We start from the raw sequence: 22,470 nt of genomic DNA, 5'->3' as shown, positions 1-22,470 counted from the left end.
AGTCTCCTTTGAGCGATACTCTTTGGACCCTCATTTGAGTGATTTTGTGCTTTCTTACCTCAGCCACCAACTCACAAGCGAAAACCTTATAAAAGTAAAGGTCCCAGAATGCACGTGTTTTCAAAATTGTTTTCCTTGCTGATCGCGTGTTAGTGCAGCGACGGTTAGCATGGAGTTTGAGAGTCCCTAAGTTGTGTGAGTGATGGCACTTGTATGTGTGGGTGATAACATGTGTATTTTCTACTTTCAAACTAAGGTAAAATAAAAATAAAAAGAAAAATTGTATTTCTAAAATTTTTAAAGGAGATGACGTGGTTATTGGACCGATGAAACTCAACACCAACAGTTCAATTCTCTTTTGCCTGCCTTTGCATCAACATGTATGTGTTCGCATGATGGAGACGAACCCAGCGGCGCCATCGAAGGTTTGCGTTGTCTTAAATATCTGTGTACTTATACTCGGAGCTCCGCATGGTCGATTGATTGATTGATCGCCTGTCGGTCTTGCAGGCTCTGCGCCCCCTACATATTCCTTGGGCGCCCGTGTCGAGGGTGAATCAGCTCGATGCGGCCAAACTGGACGTAGAGATGACGGCCATGCTCAAGGAGCAGCTCACAAAGGTCTTCTCACTCATGCAGGTAGGTCAAGATTATTGTGGCGATGGTACCTGTTCTATCGGTGGTGGGGAAGATCGGGTGGGATGAGTTGCTTTGGTGTGTGTAGCCAGGGTTTCTGTCTCGCTATGAGCCCGAGTTGGACGCCTTCCTTGAATTTTTGGTTTGGAGGTTTTCCATATGGGTGGACAAACCCACACCTGGAAACTCCCTAATGAATCTAAGATACAGGGATGAGAGGGCTTTTCTTCCCCTGGCCACTCTTGGAAAAGGTTTGACACTCTTCTTTGCACCCTTGTCAAACGTCTAGTCCTGTGGAGTATCCATATCTATATTGCTGATACCTTTTCTTTCTTCAAAATCCAGTTCGAACAGGCCTGGAAGGTCCGGGGCTCACAAAATATCAGAAGATTGCGTTCTGTTTGGCCATGGTGGGTGGACGTTATGGATGGGCTCGCTTGCAAATGGTTTCGGCTTTTCGCAGATGGGGTGACAGTGGGCAGGTCTTATCATTTGAAGTGACACACTAAAGCTTAGTTAAAATGCCTTAGCAAACCTATCCCATTTTTCTAGCCCCTTCTGTTTTCATAAGTAAATATTTAACACTCTGAGCTTGAAAAACTTGCGAGACAAATTTTAACAAGACTTTTAATTTTTGAAAAGAGGGCACAATTGTGATAGCAGTAGCAAAAAGGCTGTCATTAGCTTGGCTAGGTTAGGTTGGCCACGACGAAGGCTGGATCATTTATAGAACACATGATGGTATGCTAAGCCAAGCCTCTCAAGGAACAGAGTTAATGGCACCTTTGGAAGGGTTTGATGTTATTTCAAGAATCTAGCAATTCTACATGGATAAGCTTAGGACTAGTGCATGGAGTCAATTGGAATTGTAGTTGCCACCAATGTGGTCCACATGTGACATCCCCTATTGCTTATCAGTCATCCTCAATGCTACACTTGGGATCTTGTACATCTTCAAGTCTCCACTCTAAATGCATGGCGTCAGCTAGTCATGGCACAATTGCAAATCAGTGTGTCTCTCCCATGTTCACAATTTGTTGTCTTGTGTTTTTGATCTATATTGTTAGATAGAAGGGCCTTATGGCTCTACCTAGGAACTTAGGAAGTCATGTAATGCTCCTAAACCAAGTCCTTGAAGAGGTGTGCAACACTTGCATCCACTCTTGGACACATAGTTGCCAAGGGTTTTTTGAAACGCGCTTAATAAACGTTTCTGAAACGTTTCGTACAAAGGGGGGGGGGGTGGGGGGGGTGTACAAGCTCCAAAATTTGTTCACAATTTGTTGTCTTATGTTTCTGATCTATATTGTTAGATAGAAGGGAGGTTCCTTCCTTATGGCTCTACCTAGGAAGTCATGTAATGCTCCTAAACCAGGTCTTGGAAGAGGTGTGCAACACTTGCACTGCAAAAGATAGGTTACCTTGCTTGGAAAACAATATTACTTATGCATCATTTACACATTAAAACATGTTTATACGTTAAAACTAAAGATTTAGGGTGACCCGGTTACAGTGGACACCCAACTGACCAATTGCCATAAATAAATCGGCAACATCAAGAATCATAATTTGGATTCCATCATCAATAATGGCAACTGCGCAAAACTCAAGAAACAATATATAAAGCAGGAAAGAGTGACATAGTCTTTTGAGCACTCAAAGTGATCACAAAAAGTGTAAATCTTGAGTTGATACAAAAAAAGAAAACCGAAGTTTGAAATACACAAAGTAAAGCATGTTGATAGATGCATGACAAAGTATATGAGCGTGATAGCCCCAAAGACTAGAGTCCTCAATTTGGAGTCTGGGCAATCAATCCTCAACATCCTCGATGTCCTCATCAGTAGCCTCCTTGGTTGACTCAGCATCATTCTCAGAAGAGGACGACGCTGCCTCAGTCGCCACACTCATCTCAGTTGTTGCAGTGGTACTAGCACTTGTTGATAATGCTTGTGTGGCACAAGTAGGTGCCATCAACTCCTCACTTAACCGTGAAAATTAGTCATGAATGATCAAAGCTCGTAGCTAAAGCCTAAGACACAAGTTAGAACAAGAAGGCAACTAGTTGGAAGTTGGAACTTGGCATGTTGAGTACCCCTCGTCTGTCAAGAGAGTGCATTGGTTAAGAGCCTCTCCAATCCGGTCCATGAACTTGTACAAGAGTCCAAGAGTGCTGCCCCTCATGTCAGTGATGAAGAACATCATAGATTGGTTGAAGAGCGCTCACCAAAGCCTTTGCCTGCTTCCACCAACCTTCTTGCATCACTTTGTGTGCAAAGGCGATTGCCTTCGGGTGCTCATGATCCTCCCAGCTCAGCCACTCTCGGCAAACCGCTGTGTGCATCAGTCCCTGGTGGACTTTCACTACCCTCTCAACCACAATGAACATATATGCATAGTTTGGACAGCATTGAGTTCAAAATTGATGTTGCAAAAGGTTGTTTCCACCATAGTTGACAAATTCACTTGTTTAAGCATTTGGTGCAAATGTTTGGTAAAAAAACTGGCTAGAAAGCTTTTGGTTTTGGTGAGCATCAGTGACTAGCTTTTACTACATTTGTCTCCTTCAATAAATGATGTATAAGCATTGTGATTCATTTTGCTCTATGAAATGCTATTGAGGCTTATTGGTTTTTGTGTTTTTTGTTGGACAAGCACAGAGCTCTTGGAGGCACAAAGCATGGGTCTTGCTACAGAAAGCTGAAAATGTGTACAAAGCTGCAAGTTTTGTTAACCTCCTTTTATTCCTTCGAACAGGACGGTAATGCACTATCAAGTTTTTTTATAGGAAGTCTTGTTCAAGTTGGTGTTTGCAAAATTTTAACTATGCTATTGGCCTCTTTCATTGTTGCAGTTATCGAAGTTTAATAGAGCGATTTCTAAGTGCAAGACTTGTCTATCAAAGCCCAAATATGAATCGGGCAGTTAGCTTTGAATACATGAATCGGCAACTTGTTTGGCATGAGTTTTCGGTATTTTTTTCCTCTTGATCAGTCCTTTCTTCATATTACAAGAAGACCTTTGTGTGTGTGTGTGTGTGTGTGTGTGTGTGTGTGTGTGTGTGCGCACCTGCTTACAGTTTTCACCTCTTGTAATAGAAGTGCAATCTCCCACAGAGATGATTAAAATCACCACAATTCTACCCCCCTTAGAAGTAGGGCCTGGAGTGAAATGTGTGCTTATTGACGTGGTCAATCAGAGTCCAAATCTGGTCTACCCCCTCAGAAATAGGAAATCCATAGCAAATCTTTCCATGGTCATTCTGGGATTGGCATTAAGAGTGAGTAATCAAGGGTCTTACCTCTAGAGTATTGGTTTGTTGGCAAGTCATGATTTCTAGGACATATCTTTTTCATTCGTGGCCAGAATAATTGTCGACTAAGGGTTTTCTAAGACTGAAGAAGCTCCTTTGTGTCCCAAAAAGGGCTGAGCATGAGACTCGTGGATATTGTGAGACCTAAAAACCTTCGGTGCACAAAGCTTCAGCCGTCCATCAAAGTGAAAGTGTCACGTGCACCCTGCACTGTGCACTGGAGTACGTAATGACACATTGGCATCATCATCACTGCAATATTTATATAGAAGTAATACCTTTTTTTAGGAATATTTGTTGTACACCGTGATCCCATTGTGAGCCCTCAGTCTAGGGTCAGTCAGGCACAAGCTAAGTAGGCAGTCTCCGTGCCATAAAGGTCAGTCTGGAGTTAGTCCTCTTAACCCACTTGGAGAACTCCATGAGATAAGTGTATGTAGCAATCAACCATAGGTTAGGTTTGCATCAGAAGCAATAGCAAGCATTATGGACATGCCTATGGGCCAGCCAAAGGCCAGACCATGGCTACAGTTATGGTCAAGCAGCCTGTCTAAGGGCTGTTTACAGCATGTCAGGCCAGCCGACAAGCATTTGGAGCAACTAGCTCTAGTCGGCCAGCATATATAGCAGGCGGACAGCATGTCTTGAGCGTATGCAGCAGTCGGCCAGCCATGGGACACAGCAGCAGCAGGTCGGGTGAGAGAAAGTCGGCCAGCAGCATCATATTGGGCAACATGATTATTTGCGCAGCATTAAATGCTGTTTGCACATTATTTAATGCTAACTATAGCAATATTTGTCGAATAAAAGGTCAAGAATACAAAGATGGCAGCCTCCCACACCGTGCGCTTCTGTGAAAGAAGCTTAGATGGCTGCTTGAGAAGCTAAGGGGGTGGAGTGGCTAACAAGGTAGAGGGCGTGCTAAGTGATGAACTCTAGACTTGCTTGTTGTGTATGAAGCAAGCATGGGGTGCCCTTATATAGAGCAAACAAGGCCCTCCTTGGGCGGCACCATTCTAGGTAGGTAGGAAGCTTCCCCCCTGCTAGGTGTCATGTGTGAAGCCTCTTGAGAAGCTTCCTCATGCTGGCCTTTTAGTTGGAGTAGGTCCCCGTATACCTTTTGGATCCAACTTAACTAGGGCCCTGGTTAGGCCTTGTAAAGTCTAGGCTAGGGCCTAGGCCCGTGTGCTGTTAACTCCTCAACAGCCTGCGTGCTGTGAACTCCTCAACAGCCCGTGTCTATGAATAGCCCATCTAGCCGTGTGCTAGACCTACCATAACCATGCAGCCACGTAGGCCACCGTCTAGTGTATAAACTAGGCTTATGTGTAAAGCTACTCAAACACGGCTTCTCCTCATAAAGGGGGCCTTACAAACATGAGCGAGCTTGACCCATACAAGTGTAGAGTGAGGGTGGACTTCGATATCCCACACCCCCCTCAATGGACACCCCATACGACTAGGTATTCGGCCGAATGCCGAGCTTCCGCTGATGTCGATCAAGCGTGTCCTTTGTCAGAGCTTTGGTGACCATATCTGCGCAATTCTCCGAGGAGTAAACAAGTTGCACCTCCTGTTGTAAGATAAACTCTTGCACAAAGTGGTAGTGAACCTCAATGTGTTTGGTGAGAGCATGAAAAACTGGGTTCTTTGCAATTGCCATGCAACTATTCTGATTGTCACAATGTAACACTGTAGGTTGCTCCTGCTTTGCACCCATGTCCTCCAAAATCCATCTAAGCCATAAAGCTTCACAGGCAGCTAAACAAGCAGCCTTATACTCAGCCTCTGTTCAAGAGAGGGCCATCGTTGGTTGCTTCTTGCTAATCCAAGAAATGGTTCCTGATGCAAGCATAAAGCACCAGCCTATAATTGAGCGTCTGGTATTAACATCACCAGCACAATCTGAATCACAAAACCCCATTGAGAGTTTTGCTTGAAGAGTGGTCTGAAGTATAGGTGATGCCATATGGAAGTGTCCCCTTCAAAAATTGTAGCACTCGCATCCCGGCCTTCCAATGACTTTCTTGTGGCTTGTTGTTAAACCTGCTTACAATGCCAATTGACTTGGCGATGTCTGACCTAGTATTGCACAGAAAAATCAAGCTCCCCACGAAGGGTCTCTACATGGTCTCGTTAATTAGTGGTGAACTATCCTTAGTAGATAGTTCTAACCCAACCTCCATTGGCGCTGCCGCCGATTTACAGTCCAAAATCTCTGTGGCATACCTTTGTTGAGAGATGAAGATTCTCCTTGGCTGCTGATGAACATATATATACCTTTGTTGAGAGATGAAGATTCTCCTTGGCTGATGAATCTCTAGACCCAAGCAATAATCAGGTCATCCACATAAATGACAATAATCATGCTTCTATCCTCATGAAACACATATAAGTTTGAATCAAATGGACTCCTAATGAGACTTATGTTGGAATGCACAACAGAAAATGAGACAACTGCTCTAAGAAACAAAATGTAGAAGTGTAGAGAGAGAGAAGCTGTATAAACTCTGCTATATACACAAAGATCCGATACAAAAATGAATGTGGAGGCAAGGGTGGTATTTATACCACCCTAGGTTGCTGGTCGGCCAGCCCAAAAACAACCGACTGGGTGCAAACATGTCCACGACAGGGAAAAGGACCAGTCGGCCAGCACATGTGTAGTTGGCGAGGACAAGACATGGTCGGCTAGGAGAAAAACACAGTCTGCCAAGACCAGATCAAGTCGGCAAGCACCAGAGGGCCCCCACAACCGAAAACATGGAAAAATGGAGAGAATTTCTGGGCGGGCACACCCACAACAATGGCCCTCGTTGAGTAATATGTATAGATAGGAGATGACTTCTAACACCCCCTCTCGGCTCTTGGATGTGGAACCAACCCCAGTGAGCTGGAGTGCTACTGGAGCATTGCTTGAGGTAGAGACTTCGTGAAGAGGTCCGCCGCATTGTCCTCCGTCGAACAAAACTCCAGCAAGATGTCATCAGCCAAAATCTTCTCACGAACAAAGGGACTCTGGATGACCGTGAGTTCCTTCTGTGGAAACCCAATGTCGCCAAGTAACCTCCGCAACCACACAACCTCGCAAAAGCAGCACCACAAGTAGCCCGGTACCCTGCCTCAGTAGAAGACAAGGCAATAGTTGGAACTTGGCTACCTCTTGCTACTCCATGAACTAGCTCCTGAGCCAAGGGTAAATCCGTAGCCTGATGTAGATCTCCTTGTGTTTGGATCTCCTCCCTAATCTGAGTCACTCCAACCTTGGAGTTTGACTCGTTCCGTCGTTCCTCCTCTAGTGTCATAGAAGAGTCCAAGGGTAAATCCATAACCTGATGTAGATCTCCTCGTGTCTGGATCTCCTCCGCAACCACACCACCTTGCATGCAGCACCACATGCAGCCCAATACCCTACCTCAGTAGAAGACAAGGCAATAGTTGGAACTTGGCTGTCTCTTGCTACTCCATGAACTAGCTCCCGAGCCAAGGGTAAATCCGTAGCCTGATGTAGACCTCCTCGTGTCTGGATCTCCTCCCCAATCTGAGTCACTCCAACCTTGGAGTTTGACTCGTTCCGTCATTCCCCCTCTAGTGTCATAGAAGAGTCCAAGATCTTTTGTACTCTGTAGATACCACAAGATCCGCAATCCTGCATCCCAATGAGTTGGCAAAGGCATCTGCATGAATGACCTCAACAGTCCCATTGGAAAGCTCAAGTCCAATTTGGTGTTCAACAACCAAATCAATGAACCAACAAGCTTCTAATACAAAGAGGCATCAACCCCCTCACAAGGATCATCAACTGTAACTCTGGTATGCCAAGTCCTGGGAGCTTGTTGAAGACCATACAAGGCCTTCCTTAACCCGTAAACCAACCCTTATGATCTCGGAACCTCAAAACCTAGAGGTTGCTCAACATACACCTCCTCCTGCAAGTGACTATCTGCCACGTGCATGGCTTTCCTCCAAGTCTCTTGGGAAAGAGCTTCCTCAATTGCAATAGGCTCTGTCTCGATTGATACGAGACATGAAAGCATAGTTTACCTGTAAAGGCTCCTCCGACTGACGAATGCAAGAATTGGAATGTCCTTGCTTGCTGCCAACATCTGGCAAGCCATCCACCATCTGGTCCCGGAAAGCTTGCCGCAACGTACCCACAGTCAAGTGGTCATGACGAAACTGCCACAAATCACCTAACTGAGAACCTGTAAGAGAGAGTGCTTAGAGTTTGTAGATCCCATTCTCCACTCCGCCTTCCCATACAACTTGGCTTGTTCCTTTGTCCCGGAGAGTAACAAAATGCTCATCAAACTCCACCCGTATGCCCGTCTCACAAACCTCATGCACTGACAACAGATGAAAACCAAGGGATGGGACATAAAGAACCTTGGAGGAATGCTTTTCCCCTCTGCCATGAGGAACGATCTCTAACGTGCCCTCACTGTGAATAGGGATGGTGGACTTGTCACCAATAAGGATGTGACATGTTTGCCCACGAAGATCTTGTAATAACTCTCGGGAAAGAGTCATGTGCCTAGAAGCACCACTGTCTAGAATTGAGTCTCGAGTATCCCTAGCAGTGAGTCCAACCGTCGCCCTGCTCCAAGAAGATGAAACTCTGGTGTCCATAATCTCCAAGTGCACAAAAGCTGGAGTCTTAATGGTTATTGTTGAGGAATCTACACCTGTCTCGGTGCTCCGTTGAGGACATTTCCTCCAATAGTGGCCTTTTTCGCCACAATGGTTACAGGTCCGCTCTGCCTTCAAGGCGTCACGATCTGACTCGGGCTCTTGCTCAAAAGACTTCGCTTGTGAAGACTTCCCTTTGCCCTTGTTGTGTGAAGGCCTCAGAACCTCCGTCCTGTGAAGGATTCGTAAACCGCTCTTCCTAGTTGAAGACCATTGGCACAAGCTCTTCCCTTGTGATGGCGCTAAGGCTCCCGCCGGTGATCAAAGAGGAATAGAAAGTTGAGTACTGAGGTGTCAGATGAGACAGCAAAGTGATGGCCATGTCCTCTGAAGATATCTCCTTCCCAGCTTGAAGAACATCTTGTTGAAGAGCCTAGAGTTTTTTGATGTGCTTCCACATCGTTGAAGACTTTGCAGGATCGATCATTGGCATCTGCACTTCCAAGGAAATCCACTTCATGGGTGATACCCTGTTATACAGAGAAGCCAAGTGCTGCCAAATCCCTCTGGCCCAGCGTCATGTGTTTTTATATGATTAATCACCTGGGGTGTGCAATTAAGGAAGATGAAAGAACGCACACGGGCATTGACACGATCCCATAACTGTGCCTGAGCCTCCCGTTCTTTTCTAGTAGAGGGTAAAAGCTCCCCGTCCTCCAACTCTGGCCATGGAACACCAACCACAATGAAATCAGCCAAGTTACAAGACTCCAAGACAGACTCCATCATTACCTTCCAGATGCCATAGTTGGTCCAGTCCAACTGTCAATCCACCAAGAATGTGGGGAGAGTGGGGATCTTCACGTGCTTCTCAGCCATCTCAAGCAAATCTGCCATCTCAAGGGTTCACAAGGTCTTGTGAAGGGAGGGTGGGTGCGAAAAAAAATGAAGAAGAGGCTGCAAACACTATGCAAGGTGGCTGTCCAACAGTGATGGCCGCCTTCTACCCGTTCTCCAAGTCCTGAACAGCCCAAGAAATCTCCAATCAGCACCAAAAATCAGCAAACCCTCAAGCTCCCACTGTCTCCAAGCTTCAAGCCACCTGGGGCTCTGATACCATGTCGGAATGCACAGCGGAAAATGAGACAATTGCTGTGAGAAACAAAACGCAGAAGTGTAGAGAGAGAGAGAAGTTGTATAAACTTTGCTATATACACCAAGATCTGATACAAAAATGAGTGTGGGGGCAGGGTGGTATTTATCCACCCTAGGCTGCTGGTCGGCCAGCCCAAAAACAGCCGACTGGGTGCAAACATGTCCACGACAGGGAAAAGGACCAGTTGACCAGCACATGTGCAGTTGGCTAGGACAAGACATGGTCGGCCAAGTGGAAGACTTACCAGTTTGTGTTGGGGGTGAGAGAGTACCCTTTGTGGAAGCAATTGTTGTGGGTAGAGGGTATCTTGTTACATAATGGTAGATTGCATTAGCGTGGGAGATCGCGCAGGCGAAAGGAGAGACTCAAGGCAAAGAAGAGCTTAGAGGAAGAAGTCTGTCAAAGAAGTGTGAGTAGGTGTGGTTTAGGCCAGGGCAAAGAGAGAGAGTCAAAGGATCAGCTAAGGGTTGCAGGAGGCAAGCCAAGGATCTATGTCTAAATCTCTATTTGAACTTGGTGCCACCCAATACAGGCTGAACTACAGTCTCTGTTTGAGGAAGAAGACTGAGAGTGTGAGAAAAAGAGAGAAGGAAATCTGCAGAAGATGCTTGCAAAATTCAGCAAAAGGAGCTGAAGATGAAGATTTGGAAAAAATGGGGAAAAAATGGAGAGAACTCTTGGGCGGGCACACCCACAACAAAGGCCCTCACTGAGTAATGTGTACAGACAGGAGATGACTGCTAACAACTTATACTCTTCAAGTAAGCATCAATCCGCATGGTACCATGCCCTTGGAGCTTCCTTAACACCATACAAGGCCTTCTTCAACCTGCATGCCTTGATTTCTGAACCAAGGATCTCGAAACCTTGGGGTTGTTCGACATACACCTCCTCCTCGAGGTCCCCGTTTAGAATGCCGGATTTCACAACCATTTGATACGCAAGCCATTTGTCCTGAGCTGCCAAAGCTAAAACCGTGCGGATTGTTGTCACTCTTGCAGTGGTGGCAAAGGTCTCCTGGTAACAAACCCTTCTATCCGGGGAAATCCTTTTGCCACAAGCCTAGCCTTGTACTTCTCCAAAGTGTCGTTAGAGTTGTACTTGGCTTTGTACACACATTTTGTTCCTATGACTTTGCGCTTTGGGGGTCGATCAACTAGACACCAGGTGTTATTCCACATGATGGAATCATACTCTGACTGCATGGCTTCCATCCAACGAGGATCCCCTCGGGCGTCAAAAGAAGTGGGCTCCACCACCTATGATGTAAGGGCATAATTCACCAAGTTTTCTTGAGCCCTCTTTTGTTCCTCTATCCTCTTGGATCTCCTTATGTCAGAAGTTGGCTTGTCATCGATAGCCAATGGGGGTGTTCCATCTAGAAGCTACATGTACCACTTAGGGAGTGAGCTATCCTTGTGAGGTGGCACAACAGGCTCATCTTCCTTTGATTCCACGTCATGTTGCATTTCGTGCTTCCCGTCTCACTGCGGAGGGGGAGCTGGCCCCATAGGTACTAGAGGTGTGATGTCTTGGATTTCTTCCTCCTCGCTGTGAGATGAGGAAGTTGAGGGGGCTTCCTTCATCTTCTGAGACTACTCCTGAACATAGTTGCATTCCGTACCCGTACTCATCTGATGAGTACCTTCAATACTTTCCGTACCACTCCATATGTACCGTACCTTGTACGGATAAGGTCTTCGTACCAACTATGAGGTTCAATGTACAACACTTGTTTGGACCGTTGTCTAATTATTTTAGTCAGTGGTCATTGCTTAGTAGTTAATAGATTAGTTTTCATTTCAGTATTACCATTGTCTTTCATGCTATTTGTATATGGATGCTAGATATTTCTTATTTTATATACATACATACATACATACATAGTAAAAAATGTGAACGTACTTAAAGTATATGGATGCTAGATATTTCTTATTTTATATACATACATACATACATAGTAAAAAATGTGAACGTACTTAAAGTACTTATCTTGATGTGTACTTTATGTACTCGTACCGTACACGTACACGTACCGCACCGTACCTAAAGTACTCAACCACTATGCTCCTGAAACTGGACATCTTTGCTCACAATCACCTTCTTGGCCTTCGGGTCATAGAGCTGATATGCTTTTGACTCCATGTCGTATCTTAGAAAGATGCATTTCTTGCTTTTGGGGTCAAAGCTTCTGCCTCTCTGCATCTGGAACATAGTCACAAGGGACAGGGGACGGTAACGGGGGACAGTACAGGGACGACTATAGGTAGGGAACGGGGGAGGAAAAAATATTTTTAAAAAGTTTTTCTACTTTGGAAGTACATCAAAATGAGCACAAATTTACACTAAAATGGTAAGCTTTTGAGTCATATTAACAAAATACGTCGATGAAAGAGTGAAGGCGTTGACGGTTGATTGTATTAATAATTAAGTACATACAAAATGGGTCATGACTCAAGAGTCAGGACTAAGCCTTAAGGAGGCACAATACATGGAAGGACTTAAATGACAAAAAGTTCTAAAGCCTAGAGGCTAGAGCTAAGTAGTAAGGCCCATGAATGATCCATGAATGATCATCCATGTGAAGTGCTCGCCTCATGGTCATGGGTAGCTTGTGCCAAAGGAACATTAAGCTCATTCTCACTCTCATCCTCACTGGCATGCTGCGGCTGCACCTCATCGTCTTGTTGACTCATCTCCCACTCGGTGAAGGGATCTGCCTTCTTGGTCACGCTTTTGCAAAGCATTTGCAAGTTCATGCTGACGCAGACAAGGTCATTGGCATGCTTTACCCCAAGTCGGTTCCTCTTCCTAGAGGCAATGTGGCTCCAAAGTTGCTCCAAGCAAGAGGAGCTGACGGCTTGGCTAAGTATGTGAATGGCCAGCTGTCGTAGCTCTGGTCCATCCGAACCAAAGTCTTCCCACCATAGAGTAGCACCAACTTTGGAGCGGTTGATCTTTGCATTATGACAGCCATAGGAGCCATGGAATGACCTGTATATGGAAAGTTGGTCCCTAATCTTGCGCCTAACCGATGCACCAGGCACAAGACGGTCCAAGATGATCCTCCACCTAGCGCTCACCTCCCAGTCGCTCTCGTGCTTGTTGCCTTGGAATTCTGGGTCCACCACATAAGCTGCTGCATGCAATGGAGAGTAGTATGGATCCCCTCATATTTGTCTTCGTCAGGCATGAAGTCTTTCAACTTCTCTATCATGCGATCCATGGCCTCGTTGACCTTGCCTATGCATGGTTGCATAGTGTCTACAATCCTCAATAGGTGGACTATGGGCCTCACCATAGCATCCGTGGTCTTCACGCTCTCCCACCAAGAGGTGTCATCCGCCCATAACCTACACTCTCGGCCAGTGTTTATACGGGACTCTTGCATGTCGACAAACTCATCGCTAAGGAAAAGCCCCTCAAAGCACCGCTACAATCATTCAACCGGCCCAACATGAGGAAGTTGTAGGCAAACCGGGTGTCGGAATATTCGAGGAGAGAGGACCTCTTGTTGAACTCATGCCGAAGTCGTCGGTGGTTGAGGACAAAGGAGTCCATGGTGTTGGCCACCTCAATGAGCGGACTGATCCATGGCAATGCCCATATGTCCTTGAGGAGGTTGTTTAGGCAATGAGCCATACAAAAGGACACCGTGACATGTCCATACATACCTTGGAGGATAGCTCCTGCCGCCCTATTGGAAGGCTCCCCATCCGCAACAAAGCCCACTGTTTTGTGCCTGTCCAACAGCGCCTCCGCTTGCACTTGTAGCCGTCAGCAGCGCATTGCCGCCACGGCAACAGCCGCCTGTTGCCTTTGCGCAGAACCCCTCGTACTGCATGCACTGTCCTCAGAGAAGCACCGCCCACAGCCGCTTCTACCAGCTTGTGTGCACCGCTAGTGCTACAATAGCAGCGTCGCCACCTGCAATATCAGCCACTTGACGCTGCCGCTTGTGGCACAGCTATGTCACCCTGTACAGCACGTTGCTCCGCCGCTTATTGCCTAAAGATCATTGGCTTGCACCACCTCTTGCTATCTTTCAGTCACATCGGTAGCCACAAAGTCAGCCGCTGCCACCTTGGATTGTCTTTGGACTTGTCAGCATCCTCCACGTTGGTGTTTGCCCTTTTTTTGAGACTCATTTCCATATTGGGTGCAGAGTTCTTGGGGGTATTTGTGAAACATTAGAATCCGGTTCATATATTGGATATTGGTACTAGCCTGGTGTAAGACTCTTGTGGGTCATCCTTGTGGTGAGCTTGGCATCAATTATCTTGTGCCTTGACATCGACAAAGCGTAACTGTTTGACTTCCTTCATCAAACAGTTTGACCTTGCCTTTGGAGAAGAGGACTTCTCCGAAAGTCCGAACCTCGCACGGTCCGTATGCACTTGAAAGATGCCGCCTTGAATTGGTGGCTAAAAGTGGTCCAAGAAGGGACCGAGCCTACCTCATGGGCTGATTTCAAAACCATGTTCAACAAGAAGTTCCTTGTCGCTACCTTCGAGGTAGATGTACAAAAGGAATGGGATGAGGTAAAGCAAAAGGCAGGAGAAAGTGTGGCAACATATCTTAATAATCTCATTGAAGTTTACCTCATATGTCAATGGATTGCAGCCAAAGCTTTACCAACCAGTCTATATGGTGGGACCTAAAACCTTGGAAGAAGCCCAAGACAAAGCCTTGCAAGCCGAAGCTCTATATATACCTTGGATGGTGGGCAAATCAAAGAATGAGAATCGAGACTCGTCCCAAAAGAAGAAGTTCAAAGGGGGATCTCAAGCAAGGAACAAGCCACAAGAAAAGAAGAACAAAAATGAAGATAAACCCCCATTGTATCAAAAGAAGCTATCCCGCGAGCAACTTGAGGATTATGTCAAAGAAGGGAAATGTTTCCAATGTGGAAAGAAAGGACACATGGCTGTAAAGTGTCCTGATAAACCAAACCAAGAAGCCAAACTGCCCCAAAGTAATGCATTACCTAAAGAACTTCAACATCAAGATGATACACCACCAGAGAAGAGAACTGTAAACTGGCCTCGGTCTTCAAACGAAACCAAAGGGCGGTGTGAAACAAACACTCGCACACAAAACACTTCAACACCTTTGAGGACCAAGAAAAGGAAAACAACCATGGGGAGCTAGAGTGCTTCTGCTAACAGTACAAGGACACCGATTGGCCCCAAAACGCAGTGGCGCCCCTTGCGGTATTTCTTTAATTGAATATAAGAGAGCTTTGATTACAATAAGGCTGGAAACTCAGCCGTCACAGTAGAACTCCTAAAGCCTACAAAGACCGTGCATCATGGCTTCATATTCACTCGGCATCCACAAACAAGTCCAGCCATTGTTCTCACACATTGAGTCTGCATACAGAAGCTTTCTCCCATGATCAAGGTTGCCACAACCATCCATAGCCTCTCACCCTATGAACAACATCACACCCTGACACATCCAGTGCTTCTGCATCACAACACAGACTCCCAAACTGTTTCCCAAAAGAGAACTCGCATCACAGCACAGCATACCATACAGTCGACACACGTGTACCAACCCTCTCTACCTTCCAAGGGTGCTATCCATCTCTGTCATGGATTCCCTGTCCCATGTCCAATCAGTAGAAAGGCTATACCAAACATGTGTCCATTCTTGTACCTTCTACCTGCATGTGAGCTATCTCCCGGAGAACCATAAACATGTTTCCTCGAGAAACCTACGACCTGTTACCACGTGAAACCCTTAGGCCTGTTTCCCTTTGAAACCTTTGTTCTGTTTCCATACAGAACCATTCAACAACAGTGCCAACAACGTCATACATCTAGTTACCTGTTCCCTCATGAAACATCTGGAAACATAGAGATGCCCATAACTGTAGGTCCCTCTGTTCCTTTCCAACAGGAAGAAAACAATCTGCTCCATGAGCATGCAGCCATGCGAGCTTGCATTACTCCCATGCCAAGAAACACATTCAAGTGACCTGTACTTGCAGCGGGAAACCCAAGCACATAGCTGAATTTGCAGCCAACCAAAAATAGCCCATAAACAGTCCTCGAACTGATCTCAAAACAGTCCCGGAATTGCTCATGTTCATAGCCACATGCGGTCCATTCCTGTACCTTCTGCCTGCATGTGACCTATCTCCTGGAGAACCATAAACATGTTTCCTCAAGAAACCTACGACCTGTTACCATGTGAAACCCTTAGGCCTGTTTCCCTTTGAAACCTTTGTCCTGTTTCCATACAGAACCATTCAACAATAGTGCCAACAACGGCATACATCTAGTTACCTGTTCCCTCATGAAACATCTGGAAACATAGAGATGCCCATAACTGTAGGTCCCTCTGTTCCTTTCCAACAGGAAGAAAACAATCTGCTCCATGAGCATGCAGCCATGCGAGCTTGCATCACTCCCATGCCAAGGAACACATTCAAGTGACCTGTACTTGCAGCCGGAAACCCAAGCACATAGCTGAATTTGCAGCCAACCAAAAATAGCCCATAAACAGTCCTCGAACTGATCTCAAAACAGTCCCGGAATTGCTCATGTTCGTAGCCACATGCACTGCCGCGAAACAGTCCATAAGCCCTTTCCAAAACAGTCCCGAACCAAAGCGCAGAGAAGCTGAAAGTTCCATCAGTTGAACGCCATCAACATGATGTCTATGTTCATTTGTTCGGAACCACCAAACACCAAGCTGATGCCCCACGAGTATGTAGGGGGGAGAGAGAAACCCACACGGCTGTACACTTCTTGCAGCCGCCTATAGCCCCTGTGGCTCCTTCCAAGTGAGGGGGAGAGAGAGAGAGAGAGAGAGAGAGAGAGAGCGAGCGAGCGCAGTCCAGCCCCTCCAAAAGCATGTGAGCCCCTCCAGCACGCAGCCCAACTTGTAGCAAGTAAGGGAGAGCCCCCACGTGCAGTTCAGCTTCTGTGCGCCACCTGCAAACAGCCCGACAGCCTGCTGTTCAACCCTCTGTTCAGCCCACGTGCAGTCCAGCCACGTGCAATCCAGGCTGACAGTCGCGAGAGAGAGAGAGAGAGAGATTCAGTCGGCCCTGTATGTACTGCAGCGCAGCCTCTTGAGAGAGAGAGAGAGAGCGCACACCCTCCTCTGCTGCAGCCCTCCGCGTGCCAAGCGAAAAAGGGAGAGACAGAACATGTGCCGCAGCTTCAGTCCGTCAGCCCCTCCAAGAGAAAAAAACGCGCACATCCACAGATCCAGCAGGCGCCTCCCAAAAAGCATGAGATAGAAAGAGGCTTGTCTCCCAAATTAGCTTTTGGCCCTTGGGCCACTAAAGGTTCTAAAACCTTTTAAATTAAAATCTAGTTGTTCCCTTCACACTTGGGGTTGTCCACACATGGGTTTCCTTTTCAACTCCAAACTGATGCCATTCACACTGTCCACCATGTCCTCGTGCACACCTGCATACTGTCGAGAGAAAAACATAGGGTCGTGACAAGAACTCTTCAAAGCTTAGGGCAAAGTGGCAAACCAACCAGTACTTATCCATGTGGATAGTGGTGCTACCCCCACCACTACATCCATCCATGAGTGGTTGAAGCCATGAACCTCCCTCCGGATAGGTTCGAAACTCCTTTACAGTAGGTGCGGCTTTTGAAGGAATGTCAGCCAAGGTGACTCCTATTTTGGGAAAGCTTCGCTTACAGATTGGAGACTATGTGGATCATGAGAACTTTATTGTTGGCAAGTTGGATATTGTGATGTGATTTTGGGTATGCCCTGGCATAAGAAGATAGACCCGACCATTGATTGGGCTGGAAATAAGCCTTTTAAAGGCAAGAATGTAACTTTTGATGTAGGAGTTGAGGGGAATTCCATTCCACTCATTAGTTATGTACAAGTTCCTAAAGCAATAAAGCAATCTATTTCTCGTACTTGATATATGTAAGAGATCCAAAGGAATTTGACGGTGATGAGTCACTCTCAACTCTTGATCTGGAAAGGAAAGATTTCCTAAAGAAGTATGAGGATTGTTCCAGGAGAGCTACCTCCAAAGAGACAAGAAGATCATAAGATTGACATCATGCCAGGAAGCTCACCTCCTAATAGACCTCCTTATCGAGTGAGTCAGGCTCAACAAGAAGAGATTATGAAGCAAGTGACCAAGCTTTTGGAAAAGGGTTTGATTCAACCTAGCTCATCACCTCTTTGCTCCACAGTCTTATTGGTTTAGAAAAAGGATGGTTCTTGGTGTATGTGTATTGATTACAGGGCTCTTAGTAAGATCACTGTAAAGAACAGGTTTCCTATTCCTAGGATTGATGATATCTTGGATAGATTGGATGGAGCCACTATTTTTAGCAGGATTGACTTGAAGAGTGGATACCATCAAGTCAGGATTGTTTCGGAGGACATTCACAAGACCACATTCAGGACTACCTTTGGACTCTATGAGTATTTGGTGATGCCTTTTGGTCTTACCAATGCTCCGGCTACCTTCAACCGAATGATGGAAAGAATATTTCAAGAAAGTTTGCAGCTACTTTCTTTGATGACATTATTGTGCACTCAAAGAATGAAGAAGAGCATCGAAAGCACTTGGATATGGTATTTCAGGAATTGCAGAAGCACAAGTTGTATGTGAATGGCAAGAAGAGTGAGTTCTTTTTGTCAGAGATTCACTACTTGGGCTATATAGTGTCCAAGGAAGGGGTCAGGATGGACCTTGAAAAGGTCAAGGCTATTGTGGGATGGCGAGAGTTGACTAGTGTGCATGGAGTTTGAAGTTTCCTTGGCTTATGCTCTTATTACAGGAAGTTCGTCAAGTGGTTTGCTGTGGTAGCAAGTCCACTACATGATTTGACAAAGAAAGCCGCGGGATTTCAGTGGGCCAAAGTTGAAAAAAGAATCCTTTGAAGCACTAAAGTTTTATGCCAGCAAAGGACCGGTATTGATTATTCCAAATTTATCAAAACCATTTATGGTAGAGTGTGATGTCTCAGGAGATTGCATTGGAGCAGTCTTGAACTAAGAAGGCCATGCCGTGGCCTATGAGAGTCGAAGACTTCAAGGAGCTGAAAAGACCGCGCCGTCAAAAAGCAAGAAAAAGCAAAAGTCAAAACTTTGTTGACCAAAAAGCTGAGGGCACTGATGGAAAGAGGACATCGAACTGGATCAAAAAGCTAAAAGCCGCTTTTGCAAAAAGCTGCTCCAAGGCCAAAAAGCAAGGCTCTAAATTCTAAAAGCATAAATCAAGAACTTTGACTATTATTAAAGCAAAAGCAAGGAGGCAAAGCAAAAGTAAGAAAATAAAACAAAAGCCAAGCGGTAAAAGCAAAAGCAAAGCATGGCAAAAGCAGGCACCCTTCAAGTATATAAAGAAGCATGCACCAATCACAATGATGAGAGACATGAATGAAGCTTTCATATTGCATGCCATCCATGTCTCACAAGCGACCGGAAGATCAAAATGTTATAGTTGGACTTGCAAATATTGTGGCAAGCCTTATGTGAGCGGCCTCACTAGGTTTCGGGAGCACATTGCAAAGGTGGGGAGGCAAGTGGCACCATGCAAGGAAGTGCCTCAAAACATCACCGATGAGATGTTTATAGCCATTAGGGGTGTCAACCACCCAAGTAGAAACTCAAGCGTCCATGATGAGGTCATTTTCCCACCACGGGATACTTCCTCTCCCGCCGTCTCAACTGCCGCCTCCGCTGGTGCCTCCGCCTTCGCCCCCTCCGCAAAGAGGACAAGGTCCGACCAAGGCACGAGGCAATCTACTTTAGCTGAAGCTACTGGGGGTTCCATTTTGAGAGCATTAACGTCAAGCAGAGATAGAGATTGCACGCACCGTTATTGAGTGCAATCTCTCCTTCAATGTGCTCAAGGTGGAGCAATGGAAGACAACGGTGAAAGCCATTGCAAATGTGGGCCCGACACATGGATATACCGGCGTCTCATACCATGACATGCGCACCAAACAACTTGACGAAGAGAGGGAGAGAATCGATAATTCTCTAGCAACCATGCGAGCAGGATGGACCAAGTATGGGTGTAGCATCTGGAGTGAGAGAAAGAAGAGGGGAATCATCAACATACTTGTGTCTTCCCCTCTAGGCACATACTTTGTACGAGCAATGGATTTCGGGAAGCAGGGGAGGAAGACGACGAGCAACTTCATATATTGCCATATCAAGCAAGCCATCATTGAGGTGAGAATCGTGAGATATGCCTTGCTTTTTTTTTCTCTTGAAAGTATGATTACGTTACTTATTTAAATGTTTTCGCATGTATGATGTAGGTTGGCCCAGAAAATGTGGTGCAAGTCGTCACCGACAATGCATCGAATTGCTGACAAATGGGTCGCTTGTCGGAGAGGGATTATCCCTCCATAGTGTGGACACCATGTGCGTGTCATTGTGTAGTCTTGCTCATGGAGGACATGGGCAAGTTGGAGTGGATGAAGACCATCATGCGGCAAGCCACTTCCATCGTCACCTTTTTCACCTCAAAGGTGAAGGTGCTTGCCATGTTCCGTGCACATAGCACCCTTGAGCTAAAGAAGCCTTCCACCATAGCTTCACATACATGTGGCTTCTCTTGGAGAGGCTATATGATGTGAAGACACCCCTTCGCCAAATAATGGTTGGCCGGAGTGGATGGATCGAGATGAGAGAGAGGTGAGTGACGCAAAGGACATACAAAATTGGGCCGAGGTGCAAAGCATTGTCATTGCCATAACCTCCTTCTTTAGGGTTTTGCGCATGACCGACATGGAGGGCGCTACCTTGGGCCTCTTGGTTCACTTCATGTCCGCTGAGTTGCGCACGCGATGAGGACAAGCGCGAAGATCTTTTGCACATTGTGGATAGGAGTTGGAGGTGGGTACGACGACCTATCCATGGTCTTACTGCCCTGCTACATCCGGCCTACAAATCACTCGCCCTCTTTACCGACATTGAGTTGCTAGAGAGGAGGAGGAGAGATTGTATGTGGAGCTCTCATATAGCTTGAGGAGATTGATCGACAAGTTTCTCGTACTCGTCGTGGGCGTGCAACAACTCGGCCTAGTAGTAGAGGAGTGCGAGTAGGCACTCGCGGATGCACCTTTTGTTCTTCCGGGTCGAGTAGCACAATGCAAACCTACACGTGACGAGGTTCCGGTAGTTCTTTCTCTGCTCTTGCAAATCAGGATGCTCCAATTGCCTTGTCAAAGAACATTAGAGAGCCCGAGTTTGATGACGAGGACAACATTCTTAGCGAAGGTGAGTTCCGCGAGCGCTCTGATGGGCACTCTTTTGATGGAGATGATCCTAGCGAGAGCTCTAATTTTGATAGTGATCACTTCTCCATCTAGCCTTCTAGCCCCGGCCCTCTAGCCTCTGTTTTTTGTACACCACTTTTTGTACTTACTACTACCTATGCCTAGAGCGTCACGCATTGTATGACTTAGTCTATCATGATTCATCTATGTATGTTTTCAACTTGGTTTTAATGGAATTGGTTTGTGTCGTGTGACAACTTATCTTCTCTTTGAAATTGAAAATACCAAAGTTTGTAACTATTTTTTTAAAAGACCATATTTTACCATACAATAAGATTTTTTATATCATACCGTATTTTCCCATACGGTATCGTATCATACGAACCGTGCGGTATCGTACCTGACAACTATGGAGGTGAGCATCGCCAGATGCAAGGACTCCACATTCCCCTCTAAAAAATGATGTCCTCGGACTGGTACTAGTCTAACCTATTCTGATCCAAATCCAAAAAACTTTGGAAGTACCACTCTCCCCCCAGGCACGGCTAGCAACCACAGATCCAAAGCATCCTATCGGGTCCGAAAGTCCATCCTCCAAAACAACCCTGCACGCTGCATCAAACCAAATGCAAAACTAGTAGGGGGAGGGGCAGCCTCAGAAGCATCACAAAGAGAGGCAGAGGTAGACTCCTCACAATGAGGAAGGGAAGCATGAATATAAATTGCAATGGTAATAAAGTCCTCGAAAGCATCACTGATAGCACGAGACCCTTCCATAAGTAGAATCAAATCAACAACAAACAAGTGATCCTTGTGAAAGGCAAGGATCACACCTCATAGGCAAAATACCCTCCTTTCTCTGCAAACACTGCAAAGAACATAGGCTCACACAAAATAAAACTTTGCACAGGATCTCTGAAAAGATCACTACTCTCATCAAGAAAGAACTCCTCTCCTCCAAAATCTGCAAACTCTAGTCGTAGAAGAAATTCTCCAAAGATACAAAACAGCTCCCGAAACTGATCCTCAAGTGAAGTAGCTGGAGATGGGCCCCCTCTGAGTGTAGAAAACTCCTTTGGGAAGCAAAGCGCAGCCAAAACACTGCTGTCCAGCAAAAACTGTACTCCACCACAACAGAAGGCAAGAAACAGGAGAAAACAAGGTACTGTGTAGGCCAGGAAAAAAACGCAGGTATAGATGCTCCAAAAATCAGCAAAATGCTGACTAAAATCAGAAAATTCAGTGTCCTCAGGTACCAAGCTGTCACCAAAGCCACAATCCACACGACCCCCTCTGCAAGTGATATGTGTCCACTAGAGGAGGTAGAGTTACCAGCAGTTACAATCCAGAAAACGCAGCAACGAGGGGCTGCAGATCTGAAAAAACGCAGAGGTGAAGTGGCTGTAGAGTCTAGACAGGGCAGAATATGGGGCAGCAGGAAAACGCAGATCCTAGATGATACCATGAAGGAAGAAGGGGGAGCAACTAATGCTGCAAGTCAC

General features: G+C 46.0%; 1 protein-coding gene across 2 annotated transcripts in view; it reads left to right on the top strand.

The window, feature by feature from the left end:
- The first annotated feature begins 311 nt into the window (after nt 1-311).
- The window catches only part of TED3 (Pex2/Pex12 N-terminal domain-containing protein / zinc finger (C3HC4-type RING finger) family protein), a 33,791-nt gene continuing 11,632 nt past the window's right edge, over nt 312-22,470 (top strand). Inside the window, exons 1-6 of one of the 2 annotated variants that reach the window (XM_086824889.1) lie at nt 312-425; nt 511-639; nt 729-887; nt 982-1,118; nt 3,297-3,397; nt 3,491-3,608. In XM_086824889.1, the coding sequence (XP_086681015.1) occupies nt 383-425; nt 511-639; nt 729-887; nt 982-1,118; nt 3,297-3,397; nt 3,491-3,608 (687 nt within the window). In that variant the 5' untranslated portion in view covers nt 312-382. Of the gene's footprint in view, nt 426-510; nt 640-724; nt 888-981; nt 1,119-3,296; nt 3,398-3,490; nt 3,609-22,470 lie in introns of both variants that reach the window. The other variant, XM_086824890.1, reaches the window with a different exon arrangement.

The sequence above is a fragment of the Cibotium barometz genome, chromosome 31 (assembly GCF_041138505.1).
Source record: "Cibotium barometz isolate CiBa-2024 chromosome 31, ASM4113850v1, whole genome shotgun sequence".
NCBI classification, from domain to species: Eukaryota; Viridiplantae; Streptophyta; class Polypodiopsida; order Cyatheales; family Cibotiaceae; genus Cibotium; species Cibotium barometz.
Note: the sequence above shows the minus strand (reverse complement) of the source record. Positions and strands in the feature narration are given on the sequence as shown.